Source organism: Pleuronectes platessa, chromosome 6 (assembly GCF_947347685.1).
Source record: "Pleuronectes platessa chromosome 6, fPlePla1.1, whole genome shotgun sequence".
Classification (NCBI taxonomy): Eukaryota; Metazoa; Chordata; class Actinopteri; order Pleuronectiformes; family Pleuronectidae; genus Pleuronectes; species Pleuronectes platessa.
The window spans coordinates 28,734,071-28,758,601 of NC_070631.1; the positions used below are offsets into that span (position 1 = coordinate 28,734,071).

The 24,531-nt window shown below is 42.0% G+C and overlaps 1 protein-coding gene across 2 annotated transcripts in view; it reads left to right on the forward strand.

Annotated features, from left to right (window-relative positions):
• Positions 1-24,531, forward strand: part of vps13d (vacuolar protein sorting 13 homolog D) — a 154,792-nt gene that overhangs the window by 36,120 nt on the left and 94,141 nt on the right. Inside the window, exons 11-18 of one of the 2 annotated variants that reach the window (XM_053424767.1) lie at positions 231-332; positions 5,999-6,188; positions 6,819-7,001; positions 10,779-10,909; positions 11,050-11,092; positions 23,560-23,739; positions 24,076-24,206; positions 24,290-24,422. In XM_053424767.1, coding sequence (XP_053280742.1) covers positions 231-332; positions 5,999-6,188; positions 6,819-7,001; positions 10,779-10,909; positions 11,050-11,092; positions 23,560-23,739; positions 24,076-24,206; positions 24,290-24,422 — 1,093 coding nt within the window. The remainder of the gene's footprint in view (positions 1-230; positions 333-5,998; positions 6,189-6,818; positions 7,002-10,778; positions 10,910-11,049; positions 11,093-23,559; positions 23,740-24,075; positions 24,207-24,289; positions 24,423-24,531) is intronic. The other variant, XM_053424768.1, reaches the window with a different exon arrangement.

Below are 24,531 nucleotides of genomic sequence, written 5' to 3' on the forward strand. Positions count from 1 at the left end.
TTTTATTTGTAAATAATTGTGAAATCCATGTAATATTTCCCCCCACTTCCAAATGATGCACTATTTTGTGTTGGTCCATTACATAAACTCACGATGAAATAAATTTTAATCTGTGGTTATACCATGACAAAATGTAGAAAAGTCCAAAGGGGTGAATACTTATGCAAGGCACTGTACTTCAGAAACTTTCAGAATCGCATTTCTGAACAATGCTTGTCTTTGTTCTCCAGAGTGAGCTTGAGAGAGTGGAAGATGAGCAGACAATAGAGGAGCTGCAGAGTCTCAGAGAAATCGTCCATGACTGGTTTCGAAAGCAGGAAGAGATTGCAGAGGTAAGCTTTGATGATTTTGTAGGTCTATAGCTTTGTGTGAAATGCATGTCTTGAGAACTGTACATCTTATTGACTTTTCACTTGGCATGTGTATTGTTAAGGTGTTAGGTGCGATTTGTTTACGCTATACGTTCAATATTAAAAAAAGTGATGATAAACAGACAAACTATACCTTGTGGGCGGGACAGCAAGCCTTAAAGCGATTGTTCACATGAAAATGAAATATCACTCATTATCTACTCACGTTACGAACGGATCGGACAGACACTTTTTGATTTACAGTTCTACGAGCCTTTTTGTTCTGAAAACAATTCACCGCCAGAACAGTAGTTGGCGCAACGGAAGTCGAGCTTAGAGAAGCCTACCTCATGAGGTATATAGAAGAAGTCCACGCTGGTTTATTTACGTCCCCCCGGCTCCTCACACACAGTGAACGATGGCAACTAACAGAAAAAGGCTGTTGATGACACGACAGTTATTGCTGAAATCAGATGACACCCAGCGGGTCAATATGCTTATGTTATCGTTTCTTATCGCAGCGGTACCCCGGTCTTGTTTCCAAACTGCGTTGCTAATTCAACAGCTGCAACAGCTTGAAGCTACACGGAGGCAGCTTTCTTCCCCCCCAGCTTCCACACACAGTCAGCAGGGACACCCGATACTAACTATTACCAAGTGTTTGCTTCTAACCTGACGGTGTTTGAGAAACAGTGTCATGACAGCCGTGGGATTAAAGTCAGCGGGTTTTTGCGCTGTTCCCACTGCAGTTAGCATAGTGGCTAGCCCGCTAGCCCCGTTATGAAAGTTCGTTATAACCGTATGTGACCGTACACACATGCCGTAAGTGCTCTAACCAGCCACCGTCAGCCGGACAACGCCACTGGCTTAACACACTTGTCACATTAATCATAGAGTCGTAGTTGTGTTTGGGTTTATTGTGATATAGGGAATGGAACAGGAAGTTTGAGGTCCGGAAATGATGTCGTCCTGAAATGCTGGCGTTAGCGGACCAATCACAGCCAAGGGCTATCCGTGGGCTCTCCGCCATGCCGACGTGTAGTTAGAAAAATCTGAGCTGCACGAAAAGCTCTCCGTGGAGCCCCGGAGAGGAGGTTCCACGTCAAAGAAGGCGGTCCTATCTGTCCGTGTCCGGGGAAAAAAGTCACATTCATGACAAACCCTTAAGTTTAAGCAGTTCATACATATTTCAGGGTTCCTACGGTCATGGAATTGTTAAATGTTTATTTCGAGGCCTGGAAAAGTGCTTGAAAACAATTAAATCCCAAAAGTTTTGGAAAAATCATGGAAATTTGTTATATTCATATTTTCATGTCGTTCATTTACACTGAGCTTTAAATAATTATTATGCTTTTAAAAGAAATACACTCAAAATATAAGCAGGCATACTTTCTCATACTAATTGAAAAGTTCAGTGGGGAAGCAGGCGGGATAATGCACTATGCCAGGGAAGTATAGATTTAACCATGCTTGGCTACAAATGGAAAAGTACATGCCATGGGTTACAACAGACAAAGACCTCAATCAAACTATTGTCTCGTTCATTTGTGTTATTTAAGGTATACTGTATGCTTTGAAATTCTCAAATATTAAATTTTGTCACTTTTTGATGTATACACCGAGATTTCACAAAATGTTTGGTCATGGAAATTTGGTTTAAAGTTATTGAAAAGTCATGGAAATGTCATGGAAATCCATTGGTCAAAATGTGTATGAACCCTGATATTTAAACATGCAACTAGTTCTGCTCAAGCACTCAATGCTCTATTCTTCTTTTAGCAACTTTCTCGCTAATCCCACAATTGTTAACACGCTATTCAGATCTAAGAGTGAGCCTAGCAGTTAGCAATGGCTCGTCTCTGTAGATTAGCTATTACCGTAACTTTGGGAGTCGTGCGCCCTTCTTCTCTGCCTCAACTCGTCCACACTGGGGTCGCAGCTTTGCTTTCCAATGCACTCATCTTTTCCTCCAGGGCAACTGTCGTGTCGACCTCAGCAAGATTTTCACACTGAGAACAGAGTCAATCATCGGACCTCGCAAAACACGAGCCAAATGTTTTTTGTTTGGGGAGACAGACAAAAAACACCATTCACGAGGCTGTGTTTGGACAAGCCCTCAGGTGATGACGTTGAGGACTGACGTGATGTTCTCAGAGTACAACTTCACAAATGTCCTTTTCACTTTTGAAGCAGCGGTTTTTTAATTGTACTTTTATATGGTCCTCAGTCACATGAGTGATTGAGGACCAGTTTATTCTTCTGGTATTCAGATAATGTACTTACATGATTCTTTCTGATCTGTGTTTGTACCATCATAGCTGAATGCACTTATTGTTAGTCGCTTTGGATAAAAGTGTTGAGTGTTTAAATGGAACACTGAGAAAGTTTAATAACAACAATAAGACAATTGAAGTTCAAATTATGAGGGAATTTCAGCAGTCAACAGCTTAGTTTGCCATGGACATGTGAATATGGTGCTGAGATTGCCAGTATTTTGGGAGGAGAAATATTGGGGACTTTGATACGCGCTGACACAACTGATTTATGTGAAGCACAGTGTTTTGGTGTCAGCAGAACGACTTTTCTTAGAAAACTGTACAGTGGTGCCACTCTCTCCATTCCAACATATTATTTTGGATGAGCTTGACAGGCAGATGTTGAAATAAATTGCACTGGTTCTAATTTTTTTCATAGTGTTGTGCAATAGTAGTAATATATTTGACGTTGCCTTATTATTAATAATCCTGAAAAATGATTATTAAAATAAAAATTATTTATTAAAAAAAATAAAAAATTATAAAGCTATTAATTAAGAATAGTAAAATAATTAATTAGAAATGATACGGTTATCCATTAATAATAGTTAAATAATTAATGAAAACAATAAAATTAAGAATAATACAATCTGTAATCATTGCTTATCGTTGCGGGGCACCACCCTGTTTACAGGGACCAACGAGTCAATATTTAAATATCAGTCTCAAGTGATATACGTTATATTAATAATCTCAATATTCAATATTAAGGATTATATAATAAACAATGAAGGGTTTTAAGTTCGAGCACAGGCTATAGTAATCCAGCTGTATTCACATACATATGCACAAATAATCACAGAAATACAAATACTTTAATTACAAAAGTATTTATTAAAAAAGGGAAATAAAGTTAATGTTATTCAATGATTCTTCATTTAACAAACTCCAATATTTCAAAGATGACAACAGCAGCAGCAGCACTTATCACAATTGTCACACATCTAATACTGAGTATCTACAGTTAGGTCCATAAATATTTGGACATTGACACAATTTTCATCATTTTGGCTCTGTAAACCACCACAATGGATTTGAAATGAAACAATCAAGATGTGCGTTAAGTGCAGACTTTCAGCTTTAATTTGATGGTATTTACATCCAAATCAGGTGAACGGTGTAGGAATTACAACACATTTTATATGTTGCACCCCCTTTTTAAGGGACCAAAAGTAATTGGACAAACTAATATAATCATAAATGTAATTGTCACTTTTAATACTTGGTTGCAAATCCTTTGCAGTCAATGACAGCCTGAAATCTGGAACCCATAGACATCACCAGACGCTGGGTTTTGTCCCTGGTGATAGTCTGCCAGGCCTCTACTGCAACTTTCTTCAGTTCCTGGTTGTTCTTGGGGTGTTTTCCCTTCAGTTTTGTCTTCAGCAAGTGAAATGCATGCTCAATTGGATTCAGGTCAGGTGATTGACTTGGCCATTGCAGAACATTCCACTTCTTTGCCTTAAAAAACTCTTTTGTTGCTTTCGCAGTATGCTTTGGGTCATTGTCCATCTGCACTGTGAAGCGACGTCCAATGAGTTCTGAAGCATTTGGCTGAATATGAGCAGATAATGTTTCCTGAAACACTTCAGAATTCATCCTACTGCTTTTGTCGGCATTCACATCATCAATAAATACAAGGGAACCAGTTCCATTGGCAGCCATACATGCCCACGCCATAACACTACCTCCACCATGCTTCACTGATGAGGTGGTATGCTTTGCCGTGTTTAAACACGGACTAAAAAAAATAGATTCGGCGATCTTCACACAAACATACAATCCAATAAATGACACGCTAAGTATTTAAACTAGTTCTCTGCCCAGACAATTAATAAGCCTCTTACTGTGACCTTCACAGTGTTGCATGCGCGTGTCGCGCGGATATTCCGGAAGTCCAGTGAATAATCGTGGCCGCTCAAGCTCGGTGGCGCTGGTTCCTCTGTTGCAGCGGCGTCGGTTGGGCCGAATAGGAGCGGATTCTTCTTGCTCCTCAACGGGATGACGTCATTCTTCTGCAGTGATGAACAGCGGTGGCGCAGTTGTTTTGGAGATCGTGGAAAAGAAAAGTCTTTGTCTCGGCCGGCGAATGAGCTTCCTGTTGCGCGGCCTTTTGAAGTTAAAAACAAATATTCTTTCAAAATAAGTGTTGACTTAAGATAAAAAGAAAATAGAAGCTAGAGATGAAAAATAAAACAAACTTTTGTTAAAGTTGCCCCCTTTAGAGCTGGAACATCTGGGAGACCCGGAAGGGCCCTGGTCGAAGTCCTTAGCAGGGAGAATGGCTGCGATTTTTGATGAGCAGCCCCTCTTATTAACCTGAGGAGGGCCAGCCTCCTTGAGGTGTGGTCTTGGGATGATGCTGGCTTTAAGCCAATTGAGTGTCAGAGATCAGATCAGAGTGGGAACGGCCAGGAGCAGAGCAGGGGTTTCTGGGGAAACCCCAGGGATTAAGTTACCACCAGAAGATACAATCTCCATGCTTGATCTTAGAGGGAAACTTTTGCTGGCTTCATCTTGGCTCACAGGCCTCACTTTTATAACCTATTGTGTGGACTCCACCACATGGTTAGTTCAGTAGGGACTCTTGCCCAACAATAGCATTGACCTCTGCTCATGGTATACAATGTAATTCATTATAGCTCACTTACTTGCATAAGGGAAATCCATATATATAAGCCTGGTGTACTTACGCCAGATATTGGAGTCGGTACCTTGGTTAGTACCTTTTTAGAAAAAGGTGTCACCTCTGCACCACTGAGTGAAACTATCCTGATTTGCATTTGTAAAGCTCATAGCATTGTCATTTATATGCGAAAGCCTCCCCTAGGCCTAGGAGCAGGGCGGTCACCTCCCAACATTCTCAGGCTTGTAAAACTGCCAGAAACTGGAACCCTGCATCAATTCCCGGAAGTTCCTGGCAGTTTTCTGTGCTGCCACAGACACAAACTCTTCTTTTAATGCAGTGTGTCCTCCAGCTCCACTGAAACTTGCAACACATGACAGGACACACACACATAAACACACGCTGCTCTGGTAAAATGTGAAACCAGTGGTCTTTGTGGACTTCGTGTTAGGCCCTATTACCCACGTGTCCGGTCTATACTGAATGGTGCGTGGTTGCTGCGCCACAGTTCTGCTGCGTGTGTGCTCCAAGCAACACTTAAATTCCTGTTAACTGCGCTGCTTTCAATATTTCTTATGTTTGTAAACTCAAGAAATGCACATAGATCACTTTTCACAATCAGTCTTCAAACTTTCAATGATGGAATTTGATTTCACAGTTTCTCATAGTTTCATTTCATGTTCACCATCAAGTGTCTCCTCTTCCAGAATGTGCGAGAGCCCAGCAGCGACCCCCTGCCCTGTTCACCCACCACATCTATCCCTAAGAGTGGGAGCTCAGGGATGATTCAGTACCTGCAATCATGGTTTCCTGGCTGGGGAGGCTGGTATGGAGATTCCCAGGACCCAGACAGGCCTGAAGAGCTGTTGCCAAGTCCATCCTCATGGGGCATTCTAGGTTAGATGCTTACTGTACCTCTGTCTGGTACCAGTGAAGTGCTGACAAGATTTTGAATCTGTCTTTAGACATTTTAGAGGCTGTAGCAGAGTTACGACACAATTGGTTTTATTTCAATTATCAATTCTGTTAAACTAGATCTAGGATTTATTGAAATTCCGAGAGCAACAGAATTAAGAAAAATTTCAAAATTTCATAATGTCTAACTGGCATTATGATTCAGTGCAATATTTATTGAAATATTCAAGATATTAATGTCTGTGTGTAGTTAACAACGGTATAAAGTATAACGTATACAAGTTGATGCAATGTATATAGGTATAATGAAAAATTCTAAATTAGTTATTAGTTTTCTTTTTTTGTTAAATCCATTTCCATTAACCCTTATCCCCTTTCCCAAATCAGTCAACAAGATTTCTAATTAGTTCAACGCATTGATCTCTTCGTTTATCCGGCCACCAAGCCAGGCTGCAAAGACTAGAAAAGCATTGCCGCTTAAAAAAATGTTTTGGGCAATTCTGAATAATAAAATACATCTTTGTTGTTGCATATCTGTATTTATATCTTTGGTGTTGGTTGCAGGATTATTAATTGTACGAACTGCTGACTCTAAATAATTTGCTTATCCAGCAGAGACAGAAGACTTGTTCGATCCATTGGAGGACTCTCACACACTTAACAGCTTCACAAGGCGAGACCACTTGTTTGCCCGGCTGGAGTTCTTACTGGAGAAGGGTGGAGTCATGCTCTTTCACCAGGACAGGATAGGGGACAGGCCTCATGAGAGTGGGGTCATCCAGTTGGAATTCTCAGGTACACATGCGTCAGGAATTTTAAGTTAAGTGGTGTGCAAGTATCTTTAATTAAATCCTGCTGTTATCTTAATGGGGATAATCTCCCAAAACTACCATTGTCCCTTTTGCACACACACTCGTGAACATATTTTGATATAGTCATGTGCAAACAAAAGTTTAAACAGGGTAACAGACCAGAAATATGAAATTACCCATTTAAATAGTCAATTAATTTAATTTGACAGAAACAATTCTAACATTAATGTTAATGACAGAAGCCTTATTTTGTGAGGATCCAGCTCATGTCCCAGGACAGTCAGAAGTGTAATAGATGTCATGTGTCACAGAGCAAATCAACACAATAACAATATTTACAATATATAAACATTCATGAGAAAAGACAGCATCCAATATAAATGGAGAGGTGTATCAATATTAATAGTTTTTATACTAAACAAAAAGTCAGACAGAGATGAAGGTTCTAGCAATTAAAGTTGTATGGTGTTGTCAGTAGGCTAATAGTTGTAGTATATATGAGGAGGCGTATTGTTTACCACCCTGATTTGTCACACTCCTTTTCACATGACATTTCCCCCAAAAAATTATACATCAACCTTGACTACTAGTGGTGAGTTTAACATAGATACAAATTAAGTGTTGCTGACCTTTAATGACAATTTAATACCATCAGTCCAAACATTTTCGCCAAATTGTCTATTCAGTCAACTTGATCAGAGCTGACTGCCTCTTTGAGGTTCTTAGATAAAAGTCCCTTTTGTTTTTCTCCACCAAAACAATAATGTGGGACTTGGTGGAAGGCTATGATATGGATCATGGAAGAACCCATTACTTTTCGGGGTGGATCTGGAGGTGAATCCAGGGATTTTCCGATTATTAAACATTGTGTTTTTTCCCCATTTTACCAGGGTAGATCTTTATTTTATTTTTAAACAGGCACATTTAGTGAACTGATATCAAGGAGTGTGTGAAATTTGGTGCAGCTTGACTGAATTTAAGGTGACTGTTGAGCCTTGGCAGAGGTATGTGCTCGACTAGGTGCCATCCTGCTTGGTTGCACCTTTTACATACTGCTTTTGGTTGTTAACAACTTGTTCCTGATGATCTGAGTTAAATGTAAAACATCTCTGTACACCAGCTTTTGCTTATTTTTTCTCAAAAAATCTAAGTGGACCTGTTGCCTCAACTACACTTACCACTGAGTTAAATGTCAGGCTAGAATGCTTGTAGAGTTATGCTGCTGTCATCAATCTAGGAAGTATCACATCTCCAGTGCCAACTACATGTCTGATACCTTTGGTACAGTACATTGGAAAAACAAGTACCGTCAGAATTTCTAAATCAACTCTGTTCGTATTAGTTCTCATGATATCCTTATTTGTGAACTTTAAATCATAGTATTATTGATAAATGTCATCTCTACACCTATAAATAATCTGAAGCCAGACTAAACAAAAAAACATAACACACAATATACTAATCCTGCAGCCTTTATCGAGCTGCTGAGAAATGCTAAACCTGCCGCAAAAATGTAGCCTCATTCACTTATATGTGCAAAGAAACGTTCTTACTCTCTGCAAAAAATAGGTGCCTGCGCAAAATCACCGCCGGATTACCAGCTGATTTTGTTCTCACCACCATGTGTATGTTTGTGAATCATTCTAAATTGACAGGGTCGTGTCCGCTATCTGCAACTAGCATAGTGCCACGCCTCTATTTCTCTGTGTAAGGACATCCGTTTGTCATGACGAGAGCGGTGTTATAACAGTTGAAGTTATTAGAGGTAAAAACAGCAATTTCATAACAGTAGAAATTAAAACAATTGCGTCGTAGGTGGAATCCACAAAAGACACTTTTCTGCTGCGTATCCTTACGTAACGATGTTTACAAAATATAAAGCCTGCTGCTATAATAACTGAGGAGTTGAATGCTGTGTCCTGCACATTGCTGAACACTAGAGCTGTGGACATTTGTCCATTCTAAAATAAATCGCGACATGCCTCCGCTGAATAATATTAACACCGCTGCTTAAGGATTAGGACAGAATAACATTAAATGTCCAGTCGTCCTTAGGGATGGGGGAAAAAATCGATTCAGTTACGAATCGCGATTCTTATGAATGACGCAACCCAAATCGTTTTTTATTTATATATAGCAGGGATGACGAACCTCACCCAGAGCATGTTGACCAGCTCTTGTTTTTGCACAAGAATCTAAACATATCCAAGCACTAGCTTTGCATAGCCTACATGCAAACAACAGTGAAGCATAGCCTACTTTTTGTTTATTTCAAAGTTTATATTTTAAGTAAACTTTTATTCATTCTATTTAATTTACCTTTTTTTTATTGTTTAAAAGTAGCCTAAGTGGCATACATTTCTTAATCTGTCAGTTTGTGTTACAGAATCGCAATACCAACAGAATAGCAATACATATCGTATCGCCACATAAGCATTGTGATTATATCGGGAGGTCCCTGCCGTTTCCTGTCCCTAGTCGTCCTGTGTCATAGTCTCTGTCGGAGTATGCTTCCTCCCTACTCCCTTTCTGACCCGGCTCACTTTACACTTAAATAAATAAAAAATAAAAACACCATCACTGATCACAAGTAATTAGGAAATGTACAGGACTGATGTTTACTTTGTGTTTGTTTGATTCACTCTAGAGTTTATGAGACACGTGTTTTAATATCCAGGAACATATGAATTCAGCAGGTTTTTATAAAGATCAATTCTAAGTGTGATGATTAGAGAACGTCAGAGGAGCAGAGTCACTTGTTGACCAGCAGAGTAATGCGCCTCAGTGCAGTGGTGCAGCCAAGTGGGTGGGGGGTGGCACCTCCCAGCTCCTGTCCCAGTTGTGGTGGGGTTTTTTCTCTTGTGTAGGGGATGAATGATGGTGAACTAAGGACTAAGTTACTAGTGCACCAAGTCTACAGGTAATTAGCCAAAAGACAAAAAAATATATCGTTAATTTGTATCTTGCTAATGTAAAGATTTAGGGGCATACAGGCTAATATATACTACCTCAGAGGAGACACTACAAGTGAATACAGTAAATTTTAGGCCAATAAATGATTTAACGAAAGCCAAAACTGTATGAACATTCTCATATACTCTATTGTAAACTATATTAAATGATGAGGATGAAAGGGTGTAAATTTGATGCTTATTTAATACATTTGGTCAATGCATTAGTAAATTGAATTACTGTTGGCTATTAAATACCCCTTTTGGATTTTTTTTTATATATTATGCATTTAGTCAAAAGGGTCTCTGTTCACCCTTTTCTAACTCAAGCCCACAGTCACATTTATTAACTCTAACCGATAAAAAATATATCTGTTTTCGGCAAAGTCTTGGGATTGTGTTTTTATTGCACAGATAGGACTTCTAGTTTTTGAACAACAACAATTTGTTTGAGGACTGCGCTAGAGCATAGATCTCTCATCCCAAGTGGGGGACACACAGGTGCAAGTAATTATTGAGATACACACACAGAGCAGGAGGGGAGTTGAACTGTTTATTATAATAACCTTCACAGCTATCCATCAGAGTGTTTATCTCAGTTGGTTGAACTAATTGAACAGTGAATAAGAGGTTGTGGGTTCAACACCAGCTCTGGGTTACATATTTATTTATTCTATTCGTTTTTACCACTGTTGCTGAATAGAAACATAATGAGTCCTTTTTCTCTTCAAGAGGCTGGACCTTCAAAATATTTTTTTTTTTTTTGTATACTTTAGTTGTTACAATGGACTATAACCACATTTCCACAGGTGTGAAAGTGACTCTGGAGTCTCTCCCTCGGTCCGAGTCCTCCCTGCTATCTCTAAAGCTGGGGGGTTTGTTCCTGAGAGACTTGACCACTCAGGACACCATCTTTCCTGTTCTGGTGTCTCCAAAAACGGTAAGCAGTGATGGACAACGATGTGAGTTCAGTGAGTTCATAATATGAAAAAAATGTGAATTGTAGCTCCTCAACTATATTTATAATAGTTTTTACTTGATGTTCTATCACACATTTAATTTATTATCTGTCACTTGTAGGACACCACCAATCAACCATGTGGCCAGTCCTGCAGTACCTCTGGTAAGATTTTAGTTTTCTCATTTTGAAAATTTGAGCTCACTCACAATTTTGCCTCAGAACACCGCCATGAATAAAGAATGCTACCAAAACATCCTCCGAGAACAACTTCTCCCAACCATCCAAAAACAGTTTGGTGACGAACAATGCCTTTTCCAGCATGATGGAGCACCTTGCCATAAGGCAAAAGTTATAACCAAGTGGCTCGGGGAACAAAACATCGACATTTTGGTTCCATGGCCAGGAAACTCCCCAGACCTTAATCCCATTGAGAACTTGTGGTCAATCCTGAAGAGGCGGGTGGACAAACAAAAACCCACAAATTCTGACAAACTCCGAGCATTGATTATGCGAGAATGGGCTGTCATCAGTCAGGATGTGGTCCATAAGTTAATTGACAGCATGCCAGGGCGAATTGCAGATGTCTTGAAAAAGAGGGGTCAACACTGCAAATATTGACTCCTTGCATAAACTCAATGTAATTGTCAATTAAATCTTTTGACTGCTTGAAATTATACTTCAGTATGCTATAGTAACATCTTACAAAAAGATCTAAAAACACATCTAAGCAACACACTTTCTGAAAACCAATACTTGTGTTATTCTCAAAACTCGCTGTACTAGTGCAGTTGTTGTGTGTGGCTCTGAGGATCGTCCACTTACAAGACAGGTGGTAATTTGTTCACCTACTCCTTAGTCTATATTCTGAACTGTTGACACAAAACCCCAAATTTCTCCTTATGGCTGTACCGACAGTGTATGATTGTCATGATAGAAATAAGATGTGCATAGAAGCAGCATATGAATGTATGACAAATGTGGGTGAGCTGCTCCCACAACAGCTCAATGGGGTTGAGATCTGGTGACTGCGCTGGCCACTCCATTACAGACAGGAAACCAGCTACCTGCTTCTTCCCTAAATTGTTCTTGCATAATCTAGAGGTGTGCTTAGGGTCATTGTCCTGTTGTAGGAGGAAATTGGCTCCAATCAAGCGCTGTCCACAGAGTATGGCATGGCTTTGCGAAATGGAGTGATAGCCTTCCTTATTTAAAATCCCTTTTACCTTGTACAAATCTCCCACTTTACCAGCACCAAAGCAGCACCAGGCCATCACGTTACCTCCTCCATGCTTGACAGATGGCGTCAGGCACTCTTTCAGCATCTTTTCACTGTTCTGCGTCTCACAAATGTTCTTCTGTGTGATCCAACAGCTCAAACCTTTTTTCCAATCTTCCTCTGTCCAATGTCTGTGTTCTTTTGCCCATATCAATCTTTTCTTTTTATTGGCCAGTCTCAGATATGGATTTTTCTTTGCCTCTCTTGCCTAGAAGTGCAGCTTTCCGGAGTCGCCTCTTCACTGTAGACGTTGCCTCACAGGTCCTCAACTGGCAGCCATTTAAAGAAGCTGCCAGTTGAGGACCTGTGAGGCGTCTATTTCTCAAACTAGAGACTCTAATATACTTGTCTTCTTGCTGAGTTGTGCACCGGGGCCTCCCACTTCTCTTTCTACTCTGGTTAGAGCCTGTCTGTGCTGTTCTCTGAAGGGAGTAGTTCACACCGTTGTAGGAAATTTTCAGTTTCTTCGCAATTATCTCAGTTGCATTTTATTCTACAGAAGAGTATTACATTCACTAAACTAAAAAATAATTCTGTTTCTCTGAGATAATTATCTCTGAAATTCCGAGATAAATTCCCAATGAATAAAAAATAAAAAATGAATGCAATACGCTGCCGTATTCTTCTGTTGATTTTTTTTTTTTTTTATCTTACCATTGAAATATGCCATCACTTATCAAAATAACTTCTTGACTTTAGTGCTGTATCTAGACCCACATATATAAATACATTTTGTCCTGTATTGTTAAATGTTAGAATATCAAATTTAATCAAAAGGCTGTTATGTACCTTGGCCCTGGGAGCTCAATGAACAGCAACTTAAGCAAACACATGCAAGTTGACAAAACGCAAGCAAAGTAAGAAAACATCTTAATCAATTTCACAACACAACACATTACAGAAACGCGCAGCAAATAGACAAACGCGCAGCAAATAGACAAACGCGAAGCAAATAGAAAAAAGCAAACACAAAACACAACGGAAGTGTTTCCAGAGGACAGCTAAAAGTGATGGACCCTGCTGCCACAAAAACGTCCAATACATCATACAAATTCGGTTCCACACAGGGTTCGGCCACCCGCGGCTCTGGAGCCGAACGCGGCTCTCCAGCCCCTCTGCAGTGGCTGTACAGTACAGTGTTGTTCATATGTTTCGCGAACTCTGAACTTAACGAATCAGTTTTCATATTATTAATGTGAACGTAACGATGAACGTGAGTGAACGTCACGTTAATTTTTTTAATCATCATCTTATCAGGCCATCATTAAATACCAGGAGCGGGCGAGTGTGTGTGTGTGTGTGTGTGTGTGTGCGCGTTTGTCTATTTGCAGCGCGTTTGTCTATTTGCAGGGCGTTTGTCTATTTGCTGCGCATTTCTGTAATGTGTTGTGTTGTGAAATTGATGAAGATGTTTTATTACTTTGCATGTGTTTTGTCAAGTTGCATGTGTTTTCTTAAGTTGCTGTTCGTTGAGCTCTCAGGGCCACCGTAGTTATGTGGGGTGGAACTGCTAGCTCTACGTCCAGCCCTCCTCCTTTATCCGGGCTTGGGACCAGCAAAATGATTCAAAAGAGACATTGGCAGAGCTAGTCTCCATAACACCAGAAAAAGTCGCTAGATTTGTCGCTAGTAGCTTTCGCCATGAGGATTTAAAAAGTCGGCAGATTTAGTGACAAATCTAGCGACTTCTTCTGGTGTTATGGAGACTAGTGGAGACATTAACATCATGATTCTTTTAAGTTTTTGAGTCCATGACTACCTACCCCCCCCCCCCCCTCCAAAGCTGTAAACCTAGGGGAAACACTGCTTCCCATTATACAATTAAGCATACTCTAAAGTTTTTTGGGGTCATTCTTTGTCCTGATTAATTGCAAAGCATAATATTGTTTCTTTTTCCTTTGATTGAGTTTTGTAACTTGATTTCTCAGTTTACAGTAGTTTTCTCTGTCCTTAGTACAGCCACTGTTCTGTGCCTTTTCCTTGGCCTGATTACGCTGAGACATATAGCCCTTTAGTTCCTCATCAACCCATGGCGCCCTACAAGTCCTCACTGTCACTTTTCTAACAGGTGCATGTTTATCAATGACTGGTACAAACTTTGCAAGAAAAAGATCTAGTGCATCATTTGGTTCTTTTGCATTGTAGACCTGAGACCAACATATATTTCTGACCTCTTCCAGGAAGGCTTCCTCAGAAAAACCTCTGTAGGACCTTTTATGGATGACTCTAGGTCTAGCTTTGGGAACCTTCATTTTCCTTGCTACCACTACAATATTGTGGTCACTACATCCTATTGGGACTGATACAGCCTTGGTATATAAATCATCTGCACTCAAATAAATGTGATCAATACAAGATGCTGTTGATGCCTTTGTTGTTTGTGCTTAGTCGTGTTGGTTGTGTAACCACTTGTTTCAAACAGCATGCATTAGTTATGGTGGCCAGTTGGTTCTCTAAGACAGTGATTTTCAACCAGTGTGCCGCGGCACACTAGTGTGCCGTGGGAAATTATCTAATATCTAGTGTTGCACCGAAGTATCGGCCGAACATCGGTAGCGGCAGATATTTGCCCCGTTTACCGACATCTGCACATCGGTAATAAACTTGACTTTCACCGATATCATTGGTATTTGTGGTTAAACCGCTGGGCAGGTGCCGCGGCTGGGGGAGCAGTCGCCCTCCTCTCCACGCCGCCGGAGACTCGGCGTGCGGCCCGCCTCAACGTTTTTTTTGGGGGGGAGGTCCTATTCCGCTGTGCCTCACGGCATCAGTGGTGCGGGGTGCTTTCTTTCTCTTGGGCCGTGGGGCGGTGTCCGTCGCCGGCGCGGAAGGCGGGCCGTTGGAGGGGACCGGGTACGGCGGTCGGCGGCAGCGACTCTGGACGCGTGTCGGGCCCTTCTCGCGGATCACCTCAGCTACGGCGACCGCTGGGGGAACCCTCCGTTCGCGCGGGGGGCCCCTTCCGGCGGTGCGCCTCGGCTGGCGCCTAGCAGCTGACTTAGAACTGGTGCGGACCAGGGGAATCCGACTGTTTAATTAAAACAAAGCATCGCGAAGGCCCACGGTGGGTGTTGACGCGATGTGATTTCTGCCCAGTGCTCTGAATGTCAAAGTGAAGAAATCCAATGAAGCGCGGGTAAACGGCGGGAGTAAATATTGGCACTCAAAACAGGTCAATCTGTTTTAGACAGGGTTAAAAGGTCCTGTTTTAAATGATCCTTGTGGTATTTTGACCAAAATATGTTAGACATTTCAATAAGACCCCAAGGAACCATATCAAATTTGATAAAATGGGTATAATATGTCTCCGTTAAATAAAGTTTAGTTAAATCAAAGATTGTTTCATAAATCTGATTCAATTTGTGCTCATTAAAAGGTCAGAGTAAGAAAGGGGTGAAATAATTTAAAATAGTGCTTTTTAATACATTTAGAAATTATATTACTAACTATATGTATTATATGTACTGTGTTAGTCCATAGAGTGTCATTTTGGTTGGTGGTGTGCCCCAGGATTTTGTAAATGTAAAAAATGTGCCGCGGCTCAAAAAAGGTTGAAATTCACTGCTCTAAGGAACAGTTAGGCGATAGCCAGTCAATATTTATATCTCCAGTGAAAACAGTTTCCATATTCAATTCACACACCTTATCCAGCATGTCACCCATGGCTTCTAAGTAGTGTTGATCTGAACTTGGTGGCCTGTAGCAGCAGCCCACCGAGATAGGTTTAATATGGGGCAGGTTCACTTGAAGCCGTAGCACCTCAATTTCGTCATATATAATATCCTCCCTAACTTTCACTGGAAGATGGTTTTGAACATAAAAAGCAACACCTCCCCATATCTGTTTCTGTCCTTTCTATATAGATTATACCCTTGTATGCCCAAAGCCTCATCCTCAAAAGTGTCATCCAGATGGGTTTCTGATATTGCAAGTATGTTAATTGACACTTTGCTACCGCTCTTGTGATTTATGTGACTTTTTTCAACAATTTTTTCGGCGGACTTTGGATTAATAGAGCCTGCCTGCTCTACTGGAGTCCTTATTCTGTGATGACTACGGAGCTGGGGCTCGCCAGCCTGTGGTCGTTGCCAGACGGCGCGGCTTGTTTTGTGTTCTGTTTTTTACATCGGTGCTGGCAATGATTTCATACACCGCCCCGCAGCTACGGCGTTGGCGCAGCTTCATGGCTCCGTCCGACAAAGGGTTTAAAACCCTCTGTCAAGAGTGTTGGATTTTGAAAAACAGACCTCCCTACATCCATAGAGGCTCGCGCCGCGGCTTCAACGTGAAACCAGGAAAGAAAACAAACCTCGGAGTCATCGTTGGAGTCATCGTGAGACTACCCAATACTAGGCAAAATGGAAGACACGGAGTGGAGCGCAGTGTATTACGGAGCCATCAGGGATTTCCACCCAGAGCTCTGTGTCTTACCACCATGGAGCTGCTAAACGCACAATCCCTCACTAATAAATCTCTCCTCATATACGACCATATTCTGGACAAAGGGCTTGACTTCATGTGCCTAACCGAAACCTGGCATAAACCAGGGGACTACTCCGTGCTTAATGAAGCATCCCCCCTGGCTATAACTACATGGAGAAGGCCCGCAGCTCTGGTCGTGGTGGTGGACTAGCCGTCATGCACCGGGCTGAGCTAAAACTGTCTCCTCTGCCAATGCCTGATCTTTCCTCTATGGAATGCCTGGCCTTCAAATGCAAATCTCCATACTCCATGACAGTGCTTCTCATATACCGTCCTCCAAAACTAAACCCATCTTTTCTACCTGAGATAAGTGATCTCCTTACCTCTCTCTGCACTATGTCAACTAACATTGTCATTGTTGGTGATTTAAATATCCATGTCGACAACCCCTCCTGTCAGTTTGCAGCAGATTTCCTGAGTGTGCTTGAGTGTCTTGGGCTGCAGCAGCATGTTGAGGTTCCTACTCACACCAAGGGGCACACTCTGGATCTGGTTATCACTGACTCTGCTTCCATCAGTAACCTACAGGTCTATGATCTCGGTGTGTCCAACCACAAAGTGGTCTCAATGGCCTTAACTTTTATGTTGCCTACTATTAGACCTAGGCGTCAAATGTCTTTCCGGAACTGGAAAAGCATTGACTTGGCCACTATGACCATGGATCTCCAGCTCATCACCTGCCCAGCCTCTGCATCAATGGATGAAATAGTGGAACTCTACAATACATCCCTGAGAAGTGTTTTTGATCTCCATGCCCCTGTCAAGTCACGTGAGGTCAATTTCTCACGCTCCGCTCCCTGGTTCACACATGAGCTAAGGAAAATAAAAACAGCTGGGCGTGCCCTGGAACGACGCTGCAGACACTCTGGGCTCACTGTCCATAAACTGGCCTATCGTGAGCATCAAAGGGCCTACTCCAACTCCCTTAAAGATGCTCGCTCACAGTTCTATTCCGGGTTAATCAATAAAAACCCTGGCAACTCCAAACAGCTTTTTTCCACCATAAGCCATCTCCTGAAACCACAACCACCCTCTTCGACTGAGGCTACAGAGGAGCAATGCAACAGCTTCATTGACCTTTTTAGATCAAAGGTCAACACCATTCGCTCTCTGATGTCCAGCTCTCCATCTCTGCTTCCCTCTGACACCACACCTTATCTACGAGTGTGCAGTCTCCTCTACATCTCGCTGAGGTTCAGGTGAGCCATGTTGAGGCAATCCTCAAAAAAATTAAATCCTGTACCTGTACCCTGGACCCCATTCCCACTGCTCTGCTCAAGTGACATATCCCCACTCTCAGTCCTTTTATCACCGAAGTTGTTAACCTTTCCCTTCAGTCTGGCTGTGTCCCACCTACTCTCAAGGTTGCTGTCATCCGTCCCCTTCTCAAGAAACCCACCCTGGACCCGGAGGTTCTAGCTAATTACAGGCCTATCTCCAACCTTACCTTCCTATCCAAGGTGTTAGAGAAGGTAGTCGCTTCTCAACTCCAGGACCACCTCCAACATAACAACTTGTTTGAAAAGTTTCAGTCAGGATTTTGTTCAGCCCACAGCACTAAAACGGCTTTGCTCAGGGTTACGAATGACCTGCTGATGACAGCCGCTGCAGGATCACCCTCACTCCTCATCCTCCTGGACCTGACTGCTACATTTGACACAGTGGATCACACACTCCTCCTAGAGCGCCTCTACAACGCTGTTGGACTATCAGACTCTGCACTCAAGTGGTTTCAGTCCTATATCTCTGGCAGAACTGAATATGTCTCACTGGGAAGATACAGTGCCTTGCATAAGTATTCACCCCCCTTGGACTTTTTACCATTATGTAATGTTACTAACAGGAATTCTAATAGACTTAAATAAACTTTTTCCCGTTTGATCAACAAAACATGCATAGTACTTTGGAGGTGCAAAATAAATTTTATTGTGACACAAACAATAATGAGAACAAAAAAGTTGACATCTGTTGGGTGCATAAGTATTCACCCCCCATTGTCAATACTTGGTAGAACCCCCTTTCGCTGCAATTACAGCTGCAAGTCTTTGCGGGTATGTCTCTACCAGCTTTGCACATCTAGAGATGGAAAGGTTTGTCCATTCTTCTTGGCAAAAAAGATGAAGCTCAGTCAGATTGGATGGAGACCGTCTGTGAACCGCAGTCTTCAAGTCTTGCCATAGATTCTCTATTGGATTGAGGTCTGGGCTTTGACTGGGCCATTTTAAGACATTAACATTCTTTAATCCAAACCATTCCTTTGTAGCTCTGGCTGTATGTTTAGGGTCATTGTCCTGCTGGAAGATGAACCTCCGCCCCAGTCTCAAGTCTTTTGCATTAGATTTTCTTCAAGGATTTCCCTGTATTTGGCTCCATCCATCTTTCCCTCTATTCTGACCAGTTTCCCTGTACCTGCTGAAGAGAAGCATCCCCACAGCATGATGCTACCACCACCATGTTTCACTGTTGGGATGGTGTGCTCAGGGTGATGGGCAGTGTTGGGTTTTCGCCACACATAGCGTTTTGCATTGAGGCCAAAAAGTTCAATTTTGGTCTCATCTGACCAGAGCACCTTCTTCCACATGTTTGCTGTGTCTCCCACATGGCTTCTGGCAAACTCCAAACGGGATTTTTTATGGGTCCCTTTCAACAATGGCTTTCTTCTTGCCACTCTTCCATAAAGGCCTGATTTGTGGAGTAGACGACTAATAGTTGTCCTGTGGACAGATTCTCCCACCTCAGCTGTGGATCTCTGCAACTCCTCCAGAGTAACCATGGGCCTCCTGGTTGCTTCTGATTAATTTTCTCCTTGTCCGACTCTTCAGTTTGGGTGGACGGCCTCCTCTTGGTAGGTTTGCGGTTGTGCCATATTCTTTCCATTTTCTTATGATGGATTTTATGGTGCTCAGAGAGATGTTCAAAGCTCTGGATATTTTTTTATAACCTAACCCTGCTTCATATTTCTCCACAACTTTATCCCTGACCTGTTTGTTGAGCTCCTTGGTCTTCATGATGCTGTTTGTTCAGTAATGATCTCCAACAAACTCTGAGTCCGTCACAGAACAGGTGTATTTATACTGAGATTAAATTGCAGACAGGTGGACCCTATTTACTAATTATGTGACTTGTGAATGCAATTGGTCGCACCAGATCTTTGTTAGGGGTTTCACAGTAAAGGGGGTGAATACATATGCACTCAACACTTTTCAGATTTTTATTTGTAAATAATTGTGAAATCCATGTAATATTTCCCCCCACTTCCAAATGATGCACTATTTTGTGTTGGTCCATTACATAAACTCACGATGAAATAAATTTGAATCTGTGGTTATACCATGACAAAATGTAGAAAAGTCCAAAGGGGGTGAATACTTATGCAAGGCACTGTACAAGTCCAGACTGTTCCCTGTCTCCTGTGGTGTTCCGCAAGGGTCGGTCCTCGGCCCCATCCTCTTCATTATTTACATGCCGTGTCATCAGCAAACATAGGATGTCCTTCCACTGTTATGCTGACGACACACCGTTTTACATCAAAACTGCCCCAAACCCCTCTGCAGCCATTTCATGTCTCACCGCCTGTCTTGGGGAGATAAAGACATGGATGAGCAGCAACTTTCTCCAGTTAAACAGTAGCAAAACTGAAGCCCTCCTTGTTGGCACTCCACACCAGGTTCAGTCATCCTCCATAACTCAGCTCACCTTCGACGGTCAGGTCATACCCCTCTCCTCCACAGTCACTAATCTGGGAGTTAGGTTTGATCCTCACCTGACCTTTAATGACCATATAAAACACCTGTGCAAAACCTCCTTTTATCATCTCAAAAACATATCTAAACTGCGCCCCACTTTAACCCTGTCAGATGCAGAGAAGCTCGTCCACGCATTCATCTCCTCTAGACTGGACTACTGCAATTCACTTTTCACTGGGATCACTGGCAAGAACATCCAAAAACTGCAATTCATTCAAAACAGCGCTGCCAGGATCCTGATGAGAGTCCGTAAATATGAGCACATAACTCCAATTCTCCAGTCACTCCACTGGCTCCCTGTCTCAACCCGGATTGATTACAAAGTCCTACTCCTCACCCATAAATGCATAAATGGACATGCACCTCCTTACCGACAAGAACTCATCACTCCCCAAACCTCCACCCGCACCCTCAGATCTACAAGTAGCTCGCTCCTTCGGGTTCCCAACACCAAGCTCCGCACCATGGGCGACCGGGCCTTTTGCTCAGCAGCGCCCCGCCTATGGAACGGTCTCCCTGACCACCTGAGGGCAACACAGACCCTGGACTCTTTTAAGACTGGCCTAAAAACCTTTTTATTCAAGAAGGCGTTTTTACTTTGAGTTGAGTTTTTTTTTTTAGGACTTTGATTTTAACTATGTACTTGTGGCACTCTGAGATTCTCGGATGAAGAGTGCCTTACAAATAAAATGTATTATTATTATATGGTTCTGTGACAGACTAGCATTCGTGGTTTTCAAGTCATCCACCCTCTTTTGTGTAAAGTGGAGACTAACCGTAAGTTCTTGTAGCTCTTTCATCATAGCATTGATTCTGGAGTTAAGCCTGAAACATGCTTCTGCGTTTTCACGGGCCCCTAAGCGCAAGAGCCCTTCCGGGTCCCTTACGTGCTTATGTATCCCTTCTTACGTGCTGACGGGCGTCGCCCCACTTTTCTAAAATTTACGGCAAAGCTCCGCAAGCTCACTCAGCCCGCAAGGCTGTGATTGGTCTGCTCTACATCCCTTCTGGAGCTGCATTTCCGGTTTCATGCCCCATAATACAGGCAGAAACAACGGGAGATTTAGAAGAATGAATATGGACCAAATAGAAGAGCGTTTGGCAGAAGAGATCCGAAAGTATGTCCACTTGTATAACCCGTCACTGACTGGCGTATTTGTCCGCCTGAAAAAGGCTACAAGGAGCCGCAGTAGCTATGTAAATAAACAATCGATGAAGAAGAAACAAGGCGTCTCTCAGGTCGTCTTCGACAAAAAGCATTACTCCTCCTAGTGTTCTGGCGCGGAATTGCTTTGTAAGACGCGCAACGGTTGGGGAAGCATGAATGACAACGAGTCTTGCGCCACAGCGGCGTGAAAAGACGCAGACGCAGTCGCAGAAGCATGTTTCAGGCTTTAGTAGTGTCCATCAAGGTGTGCACGCAGCCTTTGAAGTTGCTTTCCTGCTGTTCTAGAATTTCTTTATAGAAAGCTTTTTGTTGGTCAAGTAGTTCCGCACTTGTACCGGTGTTATGTACTGGGCATTGTCCTTATCTTTGTCCTTTCCCCCCCCCAGCCATCTTGGTAGCCTAGTGGTAGCCTAGTGGTAGCCTAGTGGTAGCCTGGTGGTAGCCTGTAGCCTGACAGTTAGCCCCCGCCAGCCAACAGTTAGCCGTCAGTTAGCTGTCCGGTAGTCCTCAGTTAGCTCACAGTCAGCCTCCGTTGGTGCACTGTTAGCTCCCCGCTAGCTAGCAGTTAGCCGTCCGTTAGCCGTCCGCTAGTCCACAGTTAGCCCTCCGTTAGCCCTCCGTTCGCCGGCTTTAACAGGGTGTGACATCCTCTGTCCTTAACCCTCAGCAGGAGTAAGGAGAAACTACTAAAAACCCTTTTAACAGGGTAAAAATACGTAGAAACCTCAGAGAGAGCCACATGTGAGGTATCCCTTTCCCAGGACGGACAGAAGTGCAATAGATGCCACGTGCGTGTAGGGCGGAGGAAGAATGCCACCTTCTTCCATCACCAATGTGATGCTCCAGATACTCAACTAGTTCAAAGGAACAAGAAAATGTTTGAAATACACTCATCATGGAACTGAACCAGTCTTTATCCATTTCTGCTATTTGGCTCTTAATAGATAAGATTAGGTGCATAGCACAAGATTCTGGTTCCTATATACTTTCTCTGTGGGCCCCCTTCCTCTTTTGCTTCATAATGTCCCTTATAAATATTTAAAAAACAATTATACAAATAACAGTCAATTGTACAAATTAATATGCAGTGTTTGTTAGGGTAGTCGCTAATGAACAGTAGATATCACATTTAGTATGAATAAATTAGGGCTGTCAAATAATCTCATTTTATAATCAGACTAATCACAGTTTAGCCGATTTTTCTTTTCTATTTTAAATCAACTAAACCTTTACACAATTAAATGTGAATGTGAAATCTGAATCTGTAGAACCAGTGTTGTGCCAGATCACACTTACAAAGAATGATTTCCAAGTTCAGTTCATGCAGTTAAAAAGGAACTAGTTAATAGTTCATTCTCTATTTTCTTTCTGTTGACTGAATCCATTCATTTGTTTTTTAAATGTTTTTATGTGAAATATGGCAGCCAGTGTGACCCCATCTTAATAAACTGTCATTACTAGTTGGGCTCACTCACCTTTCTGGGAAAATAAATCTGTTAAGAGCATAGACTGTTGTCTGCCCTCCGTTTCTTTTCTTTCTCCTTCTCTGTCCTTTTTTACTTTTCTTTTCTGACTCCCTGACTTTACATATGCTTTCCTGAGTGGCATTTTGAAAACCACTTCTCTAGAAGTCTCTCACTCACTTCGATTGCGTGCATAGATTGTATATAGATTGCATGCAGCAAAGACTAAACCATTTGTTTGTTGTGTTTGAGAAAGGTGACCTCAGGAAGCCTGTTTGAAAACAAATTTCAGTCAATCAATCGATTTATTTAGCAAGTTTCAGCCTTTTTCATTAAGTACGTAGATATTAAATTAACAAGATTAATAATAAATTCAAATCATTCAAGCTTTTTCAAGGACCCCCTTCCCTCCTGCGGCCCCGCAAAGTCAGTCCCTCTTTCCCCCCCACAATGACGCCACTGGATACGATGTGTGTTTTCTTTTGTGTTTTCAGGATGCAGTGCAGAGTGCTCATCGTCTCCAGTGTTTGAGATGATTTATGAGCATAATCCAGCAAGGTGCAAGTTTGAGAGAAGACTGGAAGTGAATACTAGTCCATTGAACATCATCTACAACCCGCAAGCAATCAAACAAGTTACAGAGTTCTTCTACAAAGGAAAAGTTCACACCTCAGGTAGCAAGTGGGTGTGGGTGTTGGTGTGTGGGTGGGTGGGTGGTCATTGCCATTATCTGAAATGTGCCCGTTGTCATTATGACGCTGTTGTCATGATTGACATCACTTACATTGATGAATCCCAGCCGCCGCTGCAACAGAGCGTTGGTCACCTGTTTATTCAAAGTTTATTAATATTGAACTGTATTTTCCTGGGCTGTTAATAATACTCATGCCAAGTGTGAAGCCGATAAGATGAAAGGTTTTTAAGATATGCAAGCCACATACTGAAAGACACACTGAGATTTCTGGAATTATTAGACCAATTGTAGATTAAACCTATTTCCTCATCCACAGGTTTTGGCTATCAGTCAGAGTTGGAGCTTAGAGTGGCAGAAGCTGCAAGGAGACAGTACAACAAGCTGAAGATGCAGACAAAGGCTGAAATTCGACAAACCATTGACCAGCTACTTGTGGGAGAGTTTATTGTAAGAGATATATCCTTGATGGTGACATGAAATAATTGTCAGTTTAATAATTTCTAAATACAACTTTTTTGTTTGTTTTCTAGGAAAACAGTAAACGCTGGACTATGAAATTGGACATTTGTGCACCACAGGTGATTTTTCCAGATGATTTCCAGTCGAGGGACCCAATGTTAGTTGTCGTTGATTTAGGCAGAATTCTCCTCACAAATTCTCAAGGTAAAATAATCTGCGATTTAACGAAAAATTACAACTACACACCCAAATATCATTATTCCTCTGCCCTGAGGTTTTTAATCAAGCTCATACTTACTGTTATTAATTTTCT